This window comes from Hypanus sabinus, unplaced genomic scaffold (assembly GCF_030144855.1).
Source record: "Hypanus sabinus isolate sHypSab1 unplaced genomic scaffold, sHypSab1.hap1 scaffold_1722, whole genome shotgun sequence".
NCBI lineage: Eukaryota > Metazoa > Chordata > Chondrichthyes > Myliobatiformes > Dasyatidae > Hypanus > Hypanus sabinus.
In genome coordinates this window covers 34271-55542 of record NW_026779807.1, presented here as the reverse complement: position 1 = coordinate 55542, position 21272 = coordinate 34271, and the positions used below count along the sequence as shown (strand labels likewise).

At 53.8% G+C, this 21272-nt stretch overlaps 1 protein-coding gene across 3 annotated transcripts in view; it reads right to left on the bottom strand.

The window, feature by feature from the left end:
• Nucleotides 1–6442: 6442 nt before the first annotated feature.
• The window catches only part of LOC132387308 (NACHT, LRR and PYD domains-containing protein 3-like), a 33745-nt gene continuing 18915 nt past the window's right edge, over nt 6443–21272 (bottom strand). For all 3 annotated transcript variants that reach the window (XM_059959665.1, XM_059959667.1, XM_059959666.1), the window contains 2 exons: nt 16136–17873; nt 6443–6691 (listed from right to left, as the gene is read on the bottom strand). In XM_059959665.1, the coding sequence (XP_059815648.1) occupies nt 6601–6691; nt 16136–17873 (1829 nt within the window). In that variant the 3' untranslated portion in view covers nt 6443–6600. The remainder of the gene's footprint in view (nt 6692–16135; nt 17874–21272) is intronic.

Below are 21272 nucleotides of genomic sequence, written 5' to 3'. Positions count from 1 at the left end.
AGGAGGAAGGGGGACGGAAAGGGGAGATCCCACAGGAGGAAGGGGGACGGGGAGGAGAGATCCCACAGGAGGAAGGGGGACGGGGAGGGGAGATCCCACAGGAGGAAGGGGGACGGGGAGGGGAGATCCCACAGGAGGAAGGGGGACGGAGAGGAGAAATCCCACAGGTGGAAGGGGGACGGGGCGAGAGATCCCACAGTGAGAAGGGGGACGGGGCCGAGCGATCCCACGGGGGAGGGGGGAAGGGGAGGGGAGATCCCACAGGAGGAAGGGGGACGGGGAGGGGAGATCCCACAGGAGGAAGGGGGACGGGGAGGGGAGACCCCACAGGATGAATGGGGACGGGGACGACAGACCCCACAGGAGGAAGGGGGACGGGGACGAAAGACCCCACAGGAGGAAGGGGGACGGGGACGAAAGACCCCACAGGAGGAAGGGGGACGGAGAGGGGAGATCCCACAGGAGGAAGGGGGACGGGGAGGAGAGACCCCACAGGAGGAAGGGGGACGGAGAGGAGAGACCCCACAGGAGGAAGGGGGACAGAGAGGGGAGATCCCACAGGAGGAAGGGGGACGGGGAGGAGAGACCCCACAGCTGGAAGGGGGATGGAGAGAAGAGATCCCACAGGAGGAACGGGGACCGGGAGGAGAGATACCACAGGAGGAATTGGGACGAAGACCATAGATCCCACAGCAGGAAGGGGGACGGGGAGGAGAGTCTCCACAGGAGGAAGGGGGACGGGGAGGAGAGAACCCACAGGAGGAAGGGGGACGGGGAGGAGAGATCCTACAGGAGGAAGGGGGACTGGGAGGAGAGACCCCACAGGAGGAAGGGGAACGGGAGGAGAGACCCCATAGGAGGAAGGGGGACGGGGAAGAGAGACCCCACAGGAGGAAGGGGGATGGGGAGAAGAGATCCCACAGGAGGAAGGGGGACGGGGTGGAGATCCCACTGGAGGAAGGGGGACGGGGAGGGAGATCCCACAGGAGGAAGGGGGACGGGCAGGGGAGATCCCACAGGAGGAAGGGGGACGGGCAGGGGAGATCCCACAGGGTGAAGGCGGACGGGGAGGAGAGATCCCACAGGAGGAAGGGGGACGGGCAGGGGAGATCCCACAGGATGAAGGAGGACGGGGAGGAGAGATCCCACAGCAGGAAGGGGGACTGGGAGCAGAGATCCCACAGCAGGAAGGGGGACGGGGAGGAGAGACCCCACAGGAGGAAGGGGGACGGGGTGGAGATCCCACAGGAGAACGAGGGACGGGGAGGGAGATCCCACAGGAGGAAGGGGGACGGGCCGGTAAGATCCCACAGGAGGAAAGGGGACGGGGAGGGAAGATCCCACAGGAGGAAGGGGGATGTGGAGGGGAGATCCCACAGGAGGAAGGGGGACGGGGAGGGGAGATCCCACAGGAGGAAGGGGGACGGAGAGGAGAGATCCCACAGGAGGAAGGGGGACATGCAGGAGAGATCCCACAGGTGGAAGGGGGACGGGGCCGAGAGATCCCACAGGGGGAGGGCGGAGGGGGAGGGGAGATCCCACAGGAGGAAGGGGGACGGGGAGGGGAGATCCCACAGGAGGAAGGGGGACGGGGACGAGAGACCCCACAGGGGGAGGGGGGAGGGGGAGGGGAGATCCCACAGGAGGAAGGGGGACGGGGAGGGGAGATCCCACAGGAGGAAGGGGGACGGGGACGAGAGACCCCACAGGATGAATGGGGACGGGGACGAGAGACCCCACATGAGGAAGGGGGACGGGGACGAAAGACCCCACAGGAGAAAGGGGGACGGGGACGAAAGACCCCACAGGAGGAAGGGGGACGGAGAGGGGAGATCCCACAGGAGGAAGGGGGACGGGGAGGAGAGACCCCACAGCTGGAAGAGGGATGGAGAGGAGAGACCCCACAGAAGGGGGACGGAGAGGGGAGATCCCACAGGAGGAAGGGGGACGGGCAGGGGAGATCCCACAGGAGGAAGGGGGACGGGCAGGGGAGATCCCACAGGATGAAGGCGGACGGGGAGGAGAGATCCCACAGGAGGAAGGGGGACGGGCAGGGGAGATCCCACAGGATGAAGGAGGACGGGGAGGAGAGATCCCACAGCAGGAAGGGGGACTGGGAGCAGAGATCCCACAGCAGGAAGGGGGACGGGGAGGAGAGACCCCACAGGAGGAAGGGGGACGGGGTGGAGATCCCACAGGAGAAAGAGGGACGGGGAGGGAGATCCCACAGGAGGAAGGGGGACGGGCCGGTAAGATCCCACAGGAGGAAAGGGGACGGGGAAGGAAGATCCCACAGGAGGAAGGGGGACGTGGAGGGGAGATCCCACAGGAGGAAGGGGGACGGGGAGGGGAGATCCCACAGGAGGAAGGGGGACGGAGAGGAGAGATCCCACAGGAGGAAGGGGGACATGCAGGAGAGATCCCACAGGTGGAAGGGGGACGGGGCCGAGAGATCCCACAGGGGGAGGGGGGAGGGGGAGGGGAGATCCCACAGGAGGAAGGGGGACGGGGAGGGGAGATCCCACAGGAGGAAGTGGGACGGGGACGAGAGACCCCACAGGGGGAGGGGGGAGGGGGAGGGGAGATCCCACAGGAGGAAGGGGGACGGGGAGGGGAGATCCCACAGGAGGAAGGGGGACGGGGACGAGAGACCCCACAGGATGAATGGGGACGGGGACGAGAGACCCCACATGAGGAAGGGGGACGGGGACGAAAGACCCCACAGGAGAAAGGGGGACGGGGACGAAAGACCCCACAGGAGGAAGGGGGACGGAGAGGGGAGATCCCACAGGAGGAAGGGGGACGGGGAGGAGAGACCCCTCAGCTGGAAGGGGGATGGAGAGGAGAGACCCCACAGAAGGGGGACGGAGAGGGGAGATCCCACAGGAGGAAGGGGGACGGGGAGGAGAGACCCCACAGCTGGAAGCGGGATGGGGAGGAGAGATCCCACAGGAGGAACGGGGACCGGGAGGAGAGATACCACAGGAGGAATTGGGACGAAGAGCAGAGATCCCACAGCAGGAAGGGGGACGGGGAGGAGAGTCCCCACAGGAGGAAGGGGGACGGGGAGGAGAGTACCCACAGGAGGAAGTCGGACGGGGTGGAGAGAACCCACAGGAGGAAGGGGGACGGGGAGGAGAGATCCTACAGGAGGAAGGGGGACTGGGAGGAGAGACCCCACAGGAGGAAGGGGAACGGGAGGAGAGACCCCACAGGAGGAAGGGGGATGGTGACGAGAGACCCCACAGGAGGAAGGGGGACGGTGACGAGAGACTCCACAGGAGGAAGGGGGACGGGGAGAAGAGATCCCACAGGAGGAAGGGGGACGGGGTGGAGATCCCACAGGAGGAAGGGGGACGGGCAGGGGAGATCCCACAGGAGGAGGGGGGACGGGCAGGGGAGATCCCACAGGAGGAAGGGGGACGGGCAGTGGAGATCCCACAGGAGGAAGGGGGACGGGGAGTGAAGATCCCACAGGAGGAAGGGGGACGTGGAGGGGAGATCCCACAGGAGGAAGGGTAACGAAGACGAGAGATCCCACCGGAGGAAGCGGGACGGGCAGGAGAGATCCCACAGGAGGAAGGGGGACGGTGACGAGAGACCCCACAGGAGGAAGGGGGACGGGGAGGAGAGATCCCACAGGAGGAAGGGTGACGGGGTGGAGATCCCACTGGAGGAAGGGGGACGGGGAGGGAGATCCCACAGGAGGAGGGGGGACGGGCAGGGGAGATCCCACAGGAGGAAGGGGGACGGGCAGTGGAGATCCCACAGGAGGAAGGGGGACGGGGAGTGAAGATCCCACAGGAGGAAGGGGGACGGGGAGTGAAGATCCCACAGGAGGAAGGGGGACGTGGAGGGGAGATCCCACAGGAGGAAGGGTAACGAAGACGAGAGATCCCGCCGGAGGAAGCGGGACGGGGAGGAGAGATCCCACAGGTGGAAGGTGGACGGGGCCGAGAGATCCCACAGGGGGAGGGGGACGGGGAGGGGAGATCCCACAGGAGGAAGGGGGACGGGGAGGAGAAACCCCACAGGGGGAGGGGGACGGAGATGAGAGATCCCACAGCAGGAAGGGGGACGGGGAGGAGAGAACCCACTGGAGGAAGTCGGACGGGGAGGAGAGAACCCACAGGAGGAAGGGGGACGGGGAGGAGAGATCCTACAGGAGGAAGGGGGACGGGGAGGGGAGACCCCACAGGTGGAAAGGGGACGGGGTGGAGATCCCACAGGAGGAAGGGGGACGGGGAGGGAGTTCCCGCAGGAGGAAGGGGGACGGGCAGGGGAGATCCCACAGGAGGAAGGGGGACGGGCAGGGGAGATCCCACAGGATGAAGGAGGACGGGGAGGAGAGATCCCACAGCAGGAAGGGGGACTGGGAGCAGAGATCCCACAGCAGGAACGGGGCCGGGGAGGAGAGACCCCACAGGAGGAAGGGGGACGGGGTGGAGATCCCACAGGAGAAAGGGGGACGGGGAGGGAGATCGCACAGGAGGAAGGGGGACGTGCAGGGAAGATCCCACAGGAGGAAGGGGGACGGGCAGGGGAGATCCCACAGGAGGAAAGGGGACGGGGAGGGAAGATCCCACAGGAGGAAGGGGGACGTGGAGGTGAGATCCCACAGAAGGGGGACGGGGAGGGGAGATCTCACAGCAGGAAGGGGGAAGGGCAGGAGAGATCCCACAGGTGGGGGACGGGGCCGAGTGATCCCACAGTGAGAAGGGGGACGGGGCCGAGCGATCCCACAGGGGGAGGGGGGAGGGGGAGGGTAGATCCCACAGGAGGAAGGGGGACGGGGACGAGAGACCCCACAGGATGAATGGGGACGGGGAGGAGAGATCCTACAGGAGGAAGGGGGATGGGGAGGAGAGACCCCACAGGTGGAAAGGGGACGGGGAGGAGAGACTCCACAGGAGGAAGGTGGACGGGGAAGAGAGACCCCACAGGAGGACAGTGGACGGGGAGGAGAGACCCCACAGGAGGAAGCGGGACGGGGAGGAGAGATCCCACAGGAGGAAGGGGGACGGGGTGGAGATCCCACAGGAGGAAGGGGGACGGGGAGGGGAGATCCCACAGGAGGAAGGGGAACGGGAGGAGAGACCCCACAGGATGAATGGGGACGGGGACGAGAGACCCCACAGGAGGAAGGGGGACGGGGACGAGAGACCCCACAGGAGGAAGGGGGACGGGGACGAAAGACCCCACAGGAGGAAGGGGTACGGAGAGGGGAGATCCCACAGGAGGAAGGGGGACGGGGAGGAGAGACACCACAGCTGGAAGGGGGACGGAGAGGAGAGACCCCACAGGAGGAAGGGGGACGGAGAGGGGAGATCCCACAGGAGGAAGGGGGATGGGGAGGAGAGACCCCACAGGAGGAAGGGGGACGGGGAGGAGAGAACCCACAGGAGGAAGGTGGACGGGGAGGAGAGACCCCACAGGAGGAAGGGGGACAGGGACGAGAGACCTCACAGGTGGAAGGTGGACTGGGACGAGAGATCGTACAGGAGGAAGGGGGACGGGGACGAGAGATCGTACAGGAGGAAGGGGGACGGGGACGAGAGACCCCACAGGAGGAAGGGGGAATGGGAGGAGAGATCCCACAGGATGAGGGGTGACGGGGAGGAGAGATCCACAGGTGGAAGGGGACGGGGAGGAGAGTCCCCACAGGAGGAAGGTGGACGGGGAGGAGAGATCGAACAAGAGGAAGAGGGACGGGGAGGAGAGATCGTACAAAAGGAAGGGGGACGGGGAGGAGAGATCCCACAGGAGGAATTGGGTCGGGGAGGAGAGATCCCACAGGAGAAAGGGGGATGTGGAAGAAACATCCCACAGGAGGAAGGGGGATGTGGAAGAAAGATCCCACAGGAGAAAGGGGGATGTGGAAGAAACATCCCACAGGAGGAAGGGGGATGTGGAAGAAAGATCCCACAGGAGGAAGGGGGATGTGGAAGAAAGATCCCACAGGAGGAAGGGGGATGGGGAAGAGAGATCCCACAGGTGGAAGGGGGACTGGGAGGAGAGATCCCACAGGAGGAAGGGGGATGTGGAAGAAAGATCCCACAGGAGGAAGGGGGATGTGGAAAAGAGATCCCACAGGTAGAAGAGGAATGGGTAGCAATCTCCGAGGAGGAGGATGTGAAATGTGGAATCCATAGACAGGGTGCAGAGGAGATTTACAAGGATGTTGCCTGGATTGGGGAGCATGCCTTATGGGAACAGGTTGAGTGAACGGCCTGTTCTCTTGGTGTGACGGAGGATGAGAGGTGATTTGATAGAGGTGTACAAGATAATGAGAGGCATTGATCGTGTGGTTCGTCAGAGTCTTCTCCCCAGGGTTGAAATGGCTAGCACGAGAGGGCATAGTTTTAAGAATGGGCTGCTGGAGGCGAAAACTTTAAACTCCAGGATGGCTACATGGAGCTTAGAAATATAGAGGGCTATGGGTAAAATCGAGGTAATTCTAAGGTAGAAACATGTTCAGCACAGCTTTGTGGGCCGAAGGGCCTGTATTGTCCTGTATGTTTTCTATGTTTCTGCTGATCACATTAATGTTCAGTGTCAGACTCCCAGTGACTGTAAACACAATCTCCCACAGTCTGGTACTTACCACAGTTTCTGTATTTTACACTCCGGGTTCCTCAGAGCCGCAGACACCAGTTTCACTCCTGAATCTCCCAGGTCATTCTGCCCAAGTCTAAACGCAAACAGACAGATTGATAAACAAAGTGATTCAAACCGTGGGTCTGGGGGAATTTCTCTCACTCGGATATTTCAGGAAACATTAACCTGTCCAGTAAATCACTGATCGGAGTTCCCATCACTGTCAATGTCCCTCACTGCCCAGCTCCAGTGTATTTACCGAATGTCGGTAATTTCGTCTGTCCCTCTAAACCCTCTAAACCCCACATATTCTGTCCCATTCCCCGATGGAGAGAAAAGTGTTTCTGACTGAAATGCATAAATGTCAATGGGACACAGCGAAATAGACCCACCTAAGCTAAAGCGATGCGGAAGAGAGATCCCACAGGAGGTAGGGGGTTGGGGAAGAGATCCCAGAGGAGGAAGGGGGATGGGGAAGAGAGATCCCACAGGAGGAAGGGGGACGGGGGGAAGAGATCCCACAGGAGGAAGGGGGACGGGGGGAAGAGATCCCACAGGAGGAAGGGGGATGGGGAGGAGAGATCCCACAGGAGGAAGGGGGATTGGGAAGAGAGATCCCACAGGAGGAAGTGGGATAGGGAAGAGAGATCCCACAGGAGGAAGTGAGATGGGGAAGAGAGATCCCACAGGAGGAAGGGAGATGGGGAAGAGAGATCCCACAGGAGGAAGGGGGATGGGGAAGAGAGATCCCACAGGAGGAAGTGAGATGGGGAAGAGAGATCCCACAGGAGGAAGGGTAATGGGGAAGAGATCCCACAGGAGGAAGGGGGATAGGGAAGAGAGATCCCACAGGAGGAAGTGAGATGGGGAAGAGAGATCCCACAGGAGGAAGGGAGATGGGGAAGAGAGATCCCACAGGAGGAAGGGTAATGGGGAAGAGATCCCACAGGAGGAAGGGGGATGGGAGAGAGGGATACCACCAGAGGAAGTGGGATGGGGATGAGAGATCCCACAGGATGAAAGTGGATGGGGGAGAGAAATCCCACAGAAGGAAGGGGAATGGAGAAGAGAGATCCCATAGGATGATGGGGCATGGGGAAGAGAGATGAGACAGGAGGAAGTGGGTGGGGAAGTGAGATCAAACAGGAGGTTGGGGGATGAGTCGGGGAGGTCCCATAGGAGGAAAGGGGATGCTGAGGAGAGATCCAACAGTTGGAAGGATGGGGGAGTGGGAACAGAGAGCCCAGAGGATGAAAGGGGGATGGGAAAGCGAGATCTCACAGGAGGATTGCTACCCATGCCACGTGCTAGTGAGGCTAGAAACAGGAAGATAATGCAGCTAAATACGTGGCTGAGGGGATGGTGCATGAGGGAGGGGTTCATGTTTCTGGACAATTGGGCTTTCTTCCAGGGGAGGTGGGACCAGTTCGAATTGGACAGTTTGCACCTGAACTGGAGGGGACTAACATCCTTGCCAGTAGGTTAGCAAGTTCTGCTCCGGGGGTTTTAAACTAGATTGCAGGGGGAGGGAGCAGAGCGTTAGAGAAGATAGTGAGGTGGAGGAGGATAAGGGTCATGCGAGGACTGCTTGTATAGACAGATATCAATCGTTTGTACGTGATAGAAATGTTCTCAGTTGCATCTATTTCAATGCAAGGAGTATTGCAGGTAAGGCAGATGAGTTTAGATCGTGGATTGGCACGATGATATCGACATTATTGCTATTAGTAAGACTTGGTTTGCAGGAGGGTCAGGACTGGCAGCTTCATGTTCCGGGTTTCCATTGTTTCAGATGTGATAGAGGGGAGGGATGAAAGGGGGCGGAGTGGCATTACCAGTCAGGGGAATATCACAGCTGTGCGTAGACGGGACAGCCCGGAGGGTTCATCTACAGAGGCCATATGGGTGGAGCTGAGGAACGGGGAAGATGTGACCACACTAATAGGGTTGTATTATAGACCGCCCAGTAGTCAGAGAGAATTCGAGGAGCAAATCTGTAGAGAGGTAGCAGACCGATGTAAGAAACAGAAAGTCGTAATTGTAGGGGATTTTAACTTTCCACATATTGACGGGGACTCCCATTCTGAGAAAGGGTTAGATGGCGTGGAGTTTGTCAAATGTGTTCAGGAAAGTTTTCTAAATCAATATATTGAGGTATCAACGAGAGAGGGTGCAGTACCTGATCTCCTATTAAGTAACCAGACAGGTCAGGTGACAGAAGTATGTGTAGGTGAACATTTTGGGTCCAGTGACCATAATGTCATTAGTTTCAAGATAATTATGGATAAGGATAGGACTGGTCCGCCAGTTCTGAATTGGAGAAGGGCCAATTTTGTGGAAATGAGAGAGGATCTGGGAAGAGTGGATTGGGATAAGTTGTTTTCTGGCAAGGATGTGTTCAGTAAGTGGAACGCCTTCAAGGGTGAAATTTTGAGAGTGCAGAGTTTGCATGTTCCTGCCAGGATTAAAGGCAAAGTTAACAGGCAGAGGGAACCTTGGTTTTCAAGGGATATTGGCGATCTGCTTAAGTAGGTGTTTAGCAGCTATAGGAAACAAGGGACAAATGAGGTACTTGAAGAGTATAGAAAATGTAAGCAAATACTAAAGAAGGAAATCAGGAAGGCAAAAAGAAGACATGAGGTTGCTTTGGCAGATAATGAGAAGGTAAACCCGAAGGGTTTCTACAAGTATATTAAGAGTAAAAGGATAGTAAAGGACAAAATTGGTCCCCTAGAAGATCAGAGTGGTCGTCTCTGTGTGGAGCCTCACGAGATGGGGGAGATCTTAAACAGTTTTTTTGCGTCAGTGTTTACTCAGGAAACTGGCATAGCGGATATGGAATTAAGGGAAACAACCAGTAGTGTCATGGAACATATAGAGATTAAAGAGGAGAAGCTGCTTGCTGCCTTACAGTGAATAAAGGTAGATTAATCCCCCGGAACTGCCATGATATTCCCTCGGACCTTGAGAGAGACTGGTGTAGAAATTGCAGGGGCCCTGGCAGAAATATTTAAAATGTCCTCAGCCAGGGGTGCGGTGCCGGAGGACTGGAGGGTAGCTCATGTTGTTCCGTTGTTTGAAAAAGGCTCCAAAAGTACACCAGGTCATTACAGGCCAGTGAACCTGACATCCATAACAGGTAATTTATCAGAAGGTGTTCTGAGAGTTCAGATATGCAAGGATTTGGACAGCCAAGGGCTGATAAAAGATAGTCAACATGGCTTTCATGTTAGATCATGTTTAATGAATCTTGTAGTGTTTGTCGAGGTTGTTACCAAGAATACATATGAAGGAAAGGCTGTGGATGTTGTCTACATGGACTTTAGTAAGGCCTTTGACAAGGTCCCACATAAAAGGTTAGTTCAGAAGGTTCAGACACGAGGTATCCATGGAGAGATTGTAAACTGGATTCAAATTGGCTGTGTGGGAGAAGACAGAGAATGGTAGTGGATGATTGCTTCTCAGACTGGAGGCCTGTGACTAGTGGTGTGTCTCAGGGATCTGTGCTGGGACCATTGTTGTTTGTTGTCGAAATCAATGATCTGGATGATAATGTGATAAATTGGATCAGCAGGTTTGCTGATGACACTAAGATAGAGGCGTTGTGGACAGCGAGGAAGGCTTTCAAAGCTTGCAGAGGAATCTGGACCAACTGGAAAAATGGGCCAGAAAATGGCAGATGGAATTTATAACATATGACATATAACCAGATAACGATTACAGCAGGGAAGCAGGCCATCTCGGCCTTTCTGGTCTGTGCCGAATGCTTATTCTCACCTAGTCCCACCTACCTGCACTCAGCCCATAACCCCCCATTTCATTCCTTTTCTGTCCATATACCTATCCAATTTTTTTTAAATGACAAAATCAAACCCGCCTTTACCACTTCTACTGGAAGCTCGTTCCACACAGCTACCACTCTCTGAGTAAAGAAGTTCTCCTTTGAGTTACCCCTAAACTTTTGCCCTTTCACTCTCAACTCATTCCCTCTTCTTCGAATCTCCCCTATTCTCAATGGAAAAAGACTATCCATGTCAACTCTATCTATCCCCCTCATAATTGTAAATACCTCTATCAAGTCCCCCCTCAACCTTCTATGCTCCAAAGAATAAAGACCTAACTTGTTCATTAGGTGCTGAAACCCAGGTAACATTCTAGTAAATTTACTCTGTACTCTCTCTATTTTGTTGACATCTTTCCTATAATTCAGTGACCAGAACAGTACACAATACTCCAAATTTGGGCTCACCAATGCCTTGTACAATTTTAACATTACATCCCAACTCCTATACTCAATGCTCTGATTTATAAAGGCCAGTATACCAAAAGCTTTCTTCACCACCCTGTCCACATGAGATTCCACCTTCAGGGAACTCTGCACCATTATCCCTTGATCACTCTGTTCTGCTGCATTCCTCAGTGCCCTACCATTTACCATATATGTCATTTTTGGATTACTCCTACCAAAATGTATCACCTCACACATATCAGCATTAAACTCCATCTGCCATCTTTCAGCCCACTCTTCTAACTGGCCTAAATCTCTGAACAACAAGCTTTGAAAACCTTCATTATCCACAATGTCACCTATCTTAGTATTATCTGCATACTTATTAATCCAATTTACCACCCTATCATCCAGATCATTAATGTATATGACAAACAAGATTGGACCCAGTACAGATCCCTGAGGCAGACCACTATTCACCACTTTAATGCAGACAAGTGTGAGGTGTTGCATTTTGGAAGGACAAATCAAGGTACGACATACACAGTAAATGGTAGGGCACTGAGGAGTGTGGAGGAACAAAGGGACCTGGGAGTTCAGATACATAATTCCCAGAAAGTGGCGTCACAGGTAGACAGGGTTGTAAAGAAGGCTTTTGGCATCCTGGCATTCATAAATCAAAGTTGAGTATAGGAGTTGGGATGTTATGGTGAGGTTGTACAGGACATTGGTAAGGCCAAATATGGAGTATTGTGTGCAGTTCTGGTCACTGAACTATAGGAAGCATATCAGTAAGGTTGAACAAGTGCAGAGAAGATTTACTAGGATGTTGCCCGGTCTTCAGGAGTTGAGTTACAAGGAAAGATTGAACAGGTTAGGACTTTATTCCTTGGAGCATAGAAGAATGCGGGGAGATTTCAAAGAGGTTTACAAAACTCTGAGGGGTATAGTCAGGGTAAATGCAAATAGTCTCTTTCACATAGATTAGGAGAGATAAATTACAGGAGGACTTGGTTCGGTGTGAAAGGGGAAAGGTTTAGGGGGAAATTCTTCACAGAGAGTAGTGAGAGTGTGGAACAAGCTGCCATCTGATGTAGAAAATGCGGAATCACTCTTAAGTGTTAAAAATAAATTGGATAGATGTATGGATGGGAGAGGACTGCAAGGTTATGGACGGGGTATAGGTCAATGGGACAAGCGGAATAGAGATTCGGCACAAAGCAGAAGGGCCGAATGGCTTGTTTTCTGTGCGCTGGTGTTTTATGATTTTATGATTCTATGAAGGAGTGTGGGGAGGAGAGTTCACTCAGGCAGAAGGACGAATGGGAAGAGAGCTCCCACAGGAGGAAGGAAGATGGGGAAGGGATATCCCACAGGAGGAAAGGGGATGGGGAAGAGAGATCCCACAGGAGGAAAGGGGATGGGGAAGAGAGCTCCCACAGGAGGAAGGGAGATGGGGAAGGGATATCCCACAGGAGGAAAGGGGATGGGGAAGAGAGATCCCACAGGAGGAAAGGGGATGGGGAAGAGAGATCCCACAGGAGGAAAGGGGATGGGGAAGAGAGATCCCACAGGAGGAAAGGGGATGGGGAAGAGAGACCTCACAGGAGGAAGGGTGATGGGGAAGAGAGCTCCCACAGGAGGAAGGGAGATGGGGAAGGGATATCCCACAGGAGGAAAGGGGATGGGGAAGAGAGATCCCACAGGAGGAAGGGGGATGGGGAAGAGAGACCTCACAGCAGGAAGGGGGATGGGGAGCAGAGATCACACAGGAGGGAGATGGGGAAGTGATATCCCACAGGGGGATGTGGGAACGGGTAGAGAGAACTCGCAGGGGGAAGGGGGATGGGGAAGAGACATCCCATAGGAGGAAAGGGGAAGGGGAAAAGTGATCCCACCGGAGGAAGGGGGATGGGAAGGGATACCACTGGAGGAGAGGGGATGGGGAGGGGATCCCACAGGAAGAAGGGGATGGGGAAGGGATATCCCAAGGGAGGAAGGGGAGTGGAGAGAGAGGCATTAAACAGGATGAAGGGGGAAGGGCTTGAGAGATCGGCCAGGAGGAAGGAGGATGTGGAAGAGAGATCCCACAGGGGGAATGGGGACGGGGAGGAGAGATCCCACTGGAGGAATGGGGACGGGGAAGAGATCCCACAGGAGGAAGGGGGACGGGGAGGAGAGATCCCACAGGAGGAAGGGGGATGGGAAAGAGAGATCCCACAATAGGAAATGGGATGGGGATGAGAGATCACACTGGAATAAAAGGGTGGAGAGTATAAATCCCACAGGAGGAATGGGGATGTGGAAGAGATATCCTACAGCAGGATGAGGGATGTGGAAGAGAGATCCCACAGGAGGAAGGGGGATGGGGATGAGGGATCCACAGGAGGAAGGTGGATTCTGAGGGGAGATCCAACAGTTGGAAGGATGGGGGAGTGGGAACAGAGAGCCCAGAGGATGAAAGGGGGATGGGAAAGCGAGATCTCACAGGAGGATTGCTACCCATGCCACGTGCTAGTGAGGCTAGAAATAGGAAGGTAATGCAGCTAAATACGTGGCTGAGGGGATGGTGCATGAGGGAGGGGTTCATGTTTCTGGACAATTGGGCTTTCTTCCAGGGGAGGTGGGACCAGTTCGAATTGGACAGTTTGCACCTGAACTGGAGGGGACTAACATCCTTGCCGGTAGGTTAGCAAGTTCTGCTCCGGGGGTTTTAAACTAGATTGCAGGGGGAGGGAGCAGAGAGTTAGAGAAGATAGTGAGGTGGAGGAGGATAAGGGTCATGCGAGGACTTCTTGTATAGACAGATAACAATGGTTTGTACGTGATAGAAATGTTCTCAGTTGCATCTATTTCAATGCAAGGAGTATTGTGTGGAAGGCAGATGAGTTTAGGTTGTGGATTGGCTCATGATGATATCGACATTATTGCTGTTAGTAAGACTTGCTTTGCAGGAGGGTCAGGACTGGCAGCTTCATGCTCCAGGTTTCCATTGTTTCAGACGTGATAGGGGGGAGGGATGAAAGGATGAGAAGTGACATTACCTGTCAGGGGAATATCACAGCTGTGCGTAGACGGGACAGCCCAGTGAGCCTGACGTCAGTAATAGGTATATTATCAGAAGTTGTTCTGAGAGATCGGATATACAAGGATTCGGACAGCCAAGGGCTGATTAAAGATAGTCAGCATGGCTTTGTGTGTGGTAGATCATTTTTAATGAATCCTGTAGTGTTTTTCGAGGAGGTTACCAAGAATGCATGTGAAGGAAAGGCTGTGGATGATGTCTACATTGACTTTTGTAAGGCCTTTGACAAGGTCCCACATAAGAGGTTAGTTCAGAAGGTTCAGACACGAGGTATCCATTGAGAGGTTGTAAACTGGATTCGAATTGGCTGTGTGGGAGAAGACAGAGAGTGGTAGTGGATGATTGCTTCTCAGACTGGAGGCCTGTGACTATTGGTGTGTCTCAGGGATCTGGGCTGGGACCATCGTTGTTTGTTGTCTGTATCAATGATCTAGGTGATAATGTGATAAATTGTATCAACAGGTTTGCGGATGACACTAAGATAGAGGCGTTGTGGACAGCGAGGAAGGCTTTCAAAGCTTCCAGAGGGATCTGGACCAACTGGAAGAATTGGCCAGAAAATGGCAGATGGAATTTAATGCAGACAAGTGTGAGGTGTTCCATTTTGGAAGGACAAATCAAGGTACGACATACACGATAAACAGTAGGGCACTGAAGAGTGCGGAGGAACAGAGGGATCCGGGGGTTCAGATACATAATTCCCTGAAAGTGGCTTCACAGGTGGACAGTGTTGTAAAAAAGGCTTTTGCCACCCTGGCATTCATAAATAAAAGTAATGAGTATAGAAGTTGGAATATTATGGTGAGGTTGTCTAAGACATTGGTGAGGCCAAATATGGAGTATTGTGTGCAGTTCTGGTCACTGAACTATAGGAAGGATATCAGTAAGGTTGAACAAGTGCAGAGAAGATGTTGCTGGGTCTTCAGGAGTTGAGTTACAAGGAAAGATTGAACAGGTTAGGACTTTATTCCTTGGAGCATAGAAGAATGCGGGGAGATTTCAAAGAGGTTTACAAAACTCTGAGGGGTATAGTCAGGGTAAATGCAAATAGTCTCTTTCACATAGATTAGGAGAGATAAATTACAAGAGGACTTGGTTCAGAGTGAAAGGGGAAAGGTTTAGGGGGAGAAATAGGAGGAACTTCTTCACTCAGAGGGTGGTGAGAGTGTGGAACGAGCTGCCATCTGATGTGCAAAATGTGGACTCACTCTTAAGCTTTAAGAACAAATTGTATTGATCCATGGATGGGAGAGGACTGGAGGGTTATGGACTGGGTGCAGGTCAATGGGACTAGCGGAATAAGGTTTTGGTACAGGCTAGAAGGACCGAATGGCTTGTTTTCTGTGCTGTAGTGTTCTATGATTTTATGATTCTATGGGGAGGAGAGTTCCCACAGGCGAAAGGGGAATGGGGATGGGGAAGAGAGATCCCACAGGAGGAAGAGGATGGGGAAGAGAGATCCCACAGGAGGAAGAGGATGGGGAAGCGAGATCCCACAGGAGGAAGAGGATGGGGAAGAGCGATCTCACAGGAAGGGGGTGAGTGTGTGGAAAAGACATCCCACAGGAGGATGAGGAAAGAGTAATAGAGAGCCCACAGGAGGAATGGGGATGGGTGTGAGATTGGGATGAGGGGTCCCACAGGAGGATTCCAAGGGTAAACGATAATCCTACAAGACGAGAGGACGCAGAAATTTTTTGTATGTGTGTGTTGGGTCTGAACAGAGTCCCAGAGGAAATGCTGCCTCGCTCTTTGCGTATCTGGAAGTGAGCTAAGTCACACACGGGGAAGGGCAGGTGAGGACAATCTCACAATGGTATTTCTCTCCCTCTCACTGGGACAGTCTGCTGACGGTCTCTTGTCCCTCACCCGGAAGGGGGTGTGAATCTCTGACCCACCTGCTGCAGTCAGTGTCGGTCTGGGTGTCAGTCACAGTGAGAAGGAACATTGTTAATGGACGTGTCACAGGCAGCGAGAAACACGGCCATTCATGTGATTTACTACCATTAAACCAATGGCCGTTGTTCACTGATCTGATGAAGTCTCCAACATCCCTTCACAAGGAACCGAACCCTCCCGTCCTTGGGGAATTACTGACTGATCCCCTGGGCATTTGTCACAACTCTTCACTATCTAGTTTACTACAGATTTACCAGAATTCCTTTACATTGAAACAACACAATGGAACAGTTTCACAGTTCAGAGTGAGAGATAATTCAAGTTACCTCAACTCCTGGCACTTGTGCAGCCCGGGTCCCAGCCGCTGGATTCCTTCACACTGAATGTGGCAGTTCTCCAGGTCGAGGTTTTTTACTGTGTCGCAGAGTCCGATGACATGAGACAGGACCGCGCAGTCAATCGGGGTCACAGTCATTCCACTGAATGAAAGTGTTTCCACAGATCCCAGTGCGGCCTGAGCCAGTCCACGATTCTGAGACTCAAACAGGTAGTGCAATGTGTTCAGGAAGCTCCTTTTACCAGCTTCACTCCATGTGTTTCCACTCTGGCGTTTAAACTCCTCCTTCACCCAGTCAATCACCCGGCAGGTTGTTTCATTGGGAAATGGACCCAGAAACTCCTCCAGGCCCCGAGCTGTCACTGGGTTGGAGAGACCAGCAACAAAACGGAGAAATACCTCAAATCGCCCATCTGTCGTGCTGTGGACTTCTGAAAGGAATTTCAGGATATCCCCGGAATGTGGATTCAGGAATTGTGCGACTGCAGCTACAAACTCTTGGATGGTGAGGTGCGGGAATGAGTACACCACGCTCCGGGCAGAATCCTCTCTCTCCAAAAGCTCCATCAGGAACCCGGACAGGAACTGGGAAGGCTGCAGATCGTACTTGATCAAATCTCCATCCGTAAACACAATCTTCCTCTCGGACACTCCTCTGAAGGCCAACTGACCAACCCTGAGTAACACATCACGGGGGTTCTCAATCTCACGGCCGTGGTTTTTCAGGACGTTGTAAATATAGTAGGAGTACAGTTGGGTGATGGTCTTGGGAACTCGCTGCGGGTCCCTGACTCTTTGTGTGAAGAAGGGGCCCAGTGCCAGAGCGAGGATCCAGCAGTAGGAGGGGTTGTAGCTCATGGTGTACAGGATCTCATTCTCCTTCACGTGTTTGAAAACAGCTGCCGCCACCGTCTGATCTTCAAAATGTCTGAGGAAATATTCCTTCCGCTCCTCACCTGAAAATCCCAGGATTTCAGCTTCGGTACCGATCTCAGCCTTTTCCAATAAATGTAACGCAGTGGGACGGGTGGTCACCAGCACTGAACACCCTGGGAGCAGCTTGTGCTGGATTAAACTGTACACAATGTCAGACACCTTGCACTTGAATTCAGGATCTGTGCATGTGCACCGAGTTTCCGTGTCTCTCCGACTGTCAGAAAAATTAATTTGGTCATTGAATTCATCCAAACCATCAAATATAAACAGCGATCCCTCTGGGTTCTTCCAGACCTCTCTCAGGATATTCCCAAAGTAAGGATACTGATCCAGAATCAGTTCCTTCAGGTTTATTCTACAGTTAATGGTGTTTAAATCACGGAATTTGAAACTGAAGACAAACTGGAACTGTTGGTATATTTTCCCCGTGGCCCAGTCGTAAACAATCTTTTGTACCATTGTTGTTTTCCCAATCCCTGGGACTCCGGCCACTGCTGCTGAACTCCCAGATTTGGAGTTAGTTTGGGAAAAGCTGCTCTGGAACAACTGATCCATCTGGAGTTTCTCCAGCTCTCCGCAGAGATGTTTTTCTCTCCACTCCTCGTGGTCTCTGCCTCTTGCCAGCAGCTCATGCTCCACCAGTCTCCGATCTCGAACAGTAGAAATGACCGTGAGCTCAGCGTATTGATCAACCAGCTGGAAAACCTTCACCTTCTCCCTCATCAGGATCGTGTTCACTCTCAGTGTTTCAGTTTGTGCCCGCAGAGTCTCCTTGTGTTTCTGTTGAACATCTTCCATGGGGACAGACAGTGGACAAACTGTTAGATGCCTCAGCTCAGAACTCAGTATTTAAGCACACAAGAGTTAGCTCAGAGCTGTTGCATTGATGGATTCATCAATGGTTGTTCGTACAGTAAAGTAAATTTGATTAACAGACCTCTGACTGGACAGAGAGGCCTGTTCCAGATAAACACCAGGTCATCACATTTCCACATTAACTGTGCTGTGAAGGTGAGTATTTCCCTGGCAGTTTACTGACCCCCAACTGTCCCGTACTGGACAACATCTCACTACTGCCACAGATATCATTGCTCCTAAGGAAGTATCTTTTAATCCCTTGTGTTGATGTGGCGTATGGAGATAGAGAAGAAGGTGGTGGGCATTCTGTCAAAGGAACAGGTCGGGGAATCACAGCTCACCCTCCCCTCCCACCAACACTGAATCAAAATACAAAGCAGCAGATTTGCTGATCAGAACATGAACTGTGGGTGGGTGGGTGGGGTGCGTGGGATCTCAAACTGTGTTCGAAACCTGTCAGGTGTGTGGGGTCTCACAGTGTCAGTATCCTGTCAGGGGCATATGGGGTCCCACAGTGTATCAGGACACTGTCAAGGGTGTGTGGAGTCTCACAGTCTGTCAGGACCCTGTCAGGGGTGTGTGGGGTCTCACAGTGTGTCAGGACCCTGTCAGGTGTGTGGAGTCTCACAGTCTGTCAGGACCCTGTCAGGGGTGTGTGGGGTCTCACAGTGTGTCAGGACCCTCTCAGGTGTGTGGGGTCCCACAGTGTATCAGGACACTGCCAAGGGCGGGTGGGGCCGTAAAGGCTGTCAGCGCCCTATCCGGCATGTGTGGTGTTTCACAGTGTGTCAGCACCCTGTCAGAAATATGCGGAGTCTCGTAGTGTGTCAACCTGTTTAGGGTTGTGAGGGGTCTCAGCATGTGTCAGTATCCGGTTAGGAGTGTGTGGTCTCACATCCTGTCAGGACAGTACCAGCGGTGTGTGGGGTCTCAGTGTTTCAGGACCCTGTCAGGCATGTGTGGTGTCTCACAGTGTGTCAGGATCCTGCCAGGAGTGTGGGGTCTCAGGGTTTGTCAATTGATAATAGACAATAGGTGCAGGTTCAGGCAATTCAGCCTTTTGAGCCAGCACCGCCATTCAATGTGATCGTGGCTGATCATCCACAATCAGTACCCCGTTCCTGCCTTCTCCCCATATCCCTTGACTGTGCAATCTTTAAGAGCTCTATCTAACTCTTTCTTGAAAGCATCCAGAGAATTGGTCTCCACTGCCTTCTGAAGCAGAGCATTCCATAGATCCACAACTCTCTGGGTGAAAAGTTTTTCCTGAATTCCGTTCTAAATGACCTACCCCTTATTGTTAGCTGTGACCTCTTGTTCTGGACTCCCGCAACATCAGGACCATCTTTCCTGCCTCTAGTGTGTACAATCGCTTAAAAATCTTATATATTTCAATCAGATCCCCTCGCATCCTTCTAAATTCCAGAGTATCAGGACCCTATCTGGCATGTGTGGCATCACATGGTGTATCACGAACCTGTCAGGGGAGTGTCGCGTCTGACAGTGTGTCAGGACCCTGTCAGGGGTGTGTGGGGTCTCACAGTGTGTCAGGACCCTGTCAGGGTTGTGTGGAGTCTCACAGTGTGTCAGGATCCTGTCAGGGGTGTGTGGGGTCTCACAGTATGTCAGGACACTGTCAGGGGTGTGTGGGGTCTCACAGTGTGTCAGGTCCCTGTCACGGATGTGTGGGTTCTCACAGTGTGTCAGGATCCTGTCAGGGGTGTGTGGGGTCTCACAGTTTGTCAGGACCCTGTCAGGGGTGTGTGGAGTCTCACAGTGTGTCAGGACCCTGTCAGGGGTGTGTGGAGTCTCACAGTGTGTCAGGACCCTGTCAGGGGTGTGTGGAGTCTCACAGTGTGTCAGGACCCTGTCAGGGGTGTGTGGGGTCTCACAGTGTGTCAGGACCCTGTCGGGTTGTGTGGTGTCCCACAGTATCTCATAACCCTGTCAGGGGTGTGTGGAGTCTCACAGTGTGTCAGGACCCTGTCAGGGGTGTGTGGAGTCTCACAGTGTGTCAGGACCCTGTCAGGGGTGTGTGGGGTCTCACAGTGTGTCAGGACCCTGTCGGGTTGTGTGGTGTCCCACAGTATCTCATAACCCTGTCAGGGGTGTGTGGAGTCTCACAGTGTGTCAGGACCCTGTCGGGTTGTGTGGTGTCCCACAGTATCTCATAACCCTGTCAGGGGAGTGTGGAGTCTCACAGTGTGTCAGGACCCTGTCAGGGGTGTGTGGGATCTCACAGTGTGTCAGGACCCTGTCAGGGGTGTGTGGTGTCTCACAGTCGGTCGGGTCCCTGTCAGGAATGTGTGGGGTCTCACAGTGTGTCAGGACCCTGTCAGGGGTGTGTGGGGTCTCACAGTCGGTCGGGTCCCTGTCAGGAATGTGTGTGGTCTCATGGTGTGTCAGGACACTGCCAGGCGTGTCTGGGGTCTCACAGTGTGTCAGGACCCTGTCAGGGGTGTGTGGGGTCTCACAGTGTGTCAGGACCCTGTCGGGTTGTGTGGTGTCCCACAGTATCTCATAACCCTGTCAGGGGTGTGTGGAGTCTCACAGTGTGTCAGGACCCTGTCGGGTTGTGTGGTGTCCCACAGTATCTCATAACCCTGTCAGGGGAGTGTGGAGTCTCACAGTGTGTCAGGACCCTGTCAGGGGTGTGTGGGATCTCACAGTGTGTCAGGACCCTGTCAGGGGTGTGTGGTGTCTCACAGTCGGTCGGGTCCCTGTCAGGAATGTGTGGGGTCTCACAGTGTGTCAGGACCCTGTCAGGGGTGTGTGGGGTCTCACAGTCGGTCGGGTCCCTGTCAGGAATGTGTGTGGTCTCATGGTGTGTCAGGACACTGCCAGGCGTGTCTGGGGTCTCACAGTGTGTCAGGACCCTGTCAGGGGTGTGTGGGGTCTCACAGTGTGTCAGGACCCTGTCAGGGGTGTGTGGTGTCTCACAGTGTGACAGGACCCTGTCAGGAGTGTGTGGTGTGACTATTCAAAGTGTTGGGCTGTGATAGGGAGCGTAGGAAAACACTGATCCTGGATATATTCACTTTCGAGAATGTGACAGTGGCAGAAATGATATTCTTCAATAATCAGGGAGTGTATCAGTTTCATATTCAGAAATGGGTTTGGGAATTTCTCTGTCTTGTCTGTTCCCTCTGCAAACAGGATGAAGGACAATGATGATCAAGCTTGTCGCGATTTACTAAACCCGTGTTCAGGGACACTGAGGGGTTTCATTGACCGGGTCTGGACTGGAGCAATATTTACAGAGGTCCCTGAAACGTGAGAAGTTTGTAAACTTCCTGATTCGTCTATCTCTGCTCCCATATTTAAATTATCAT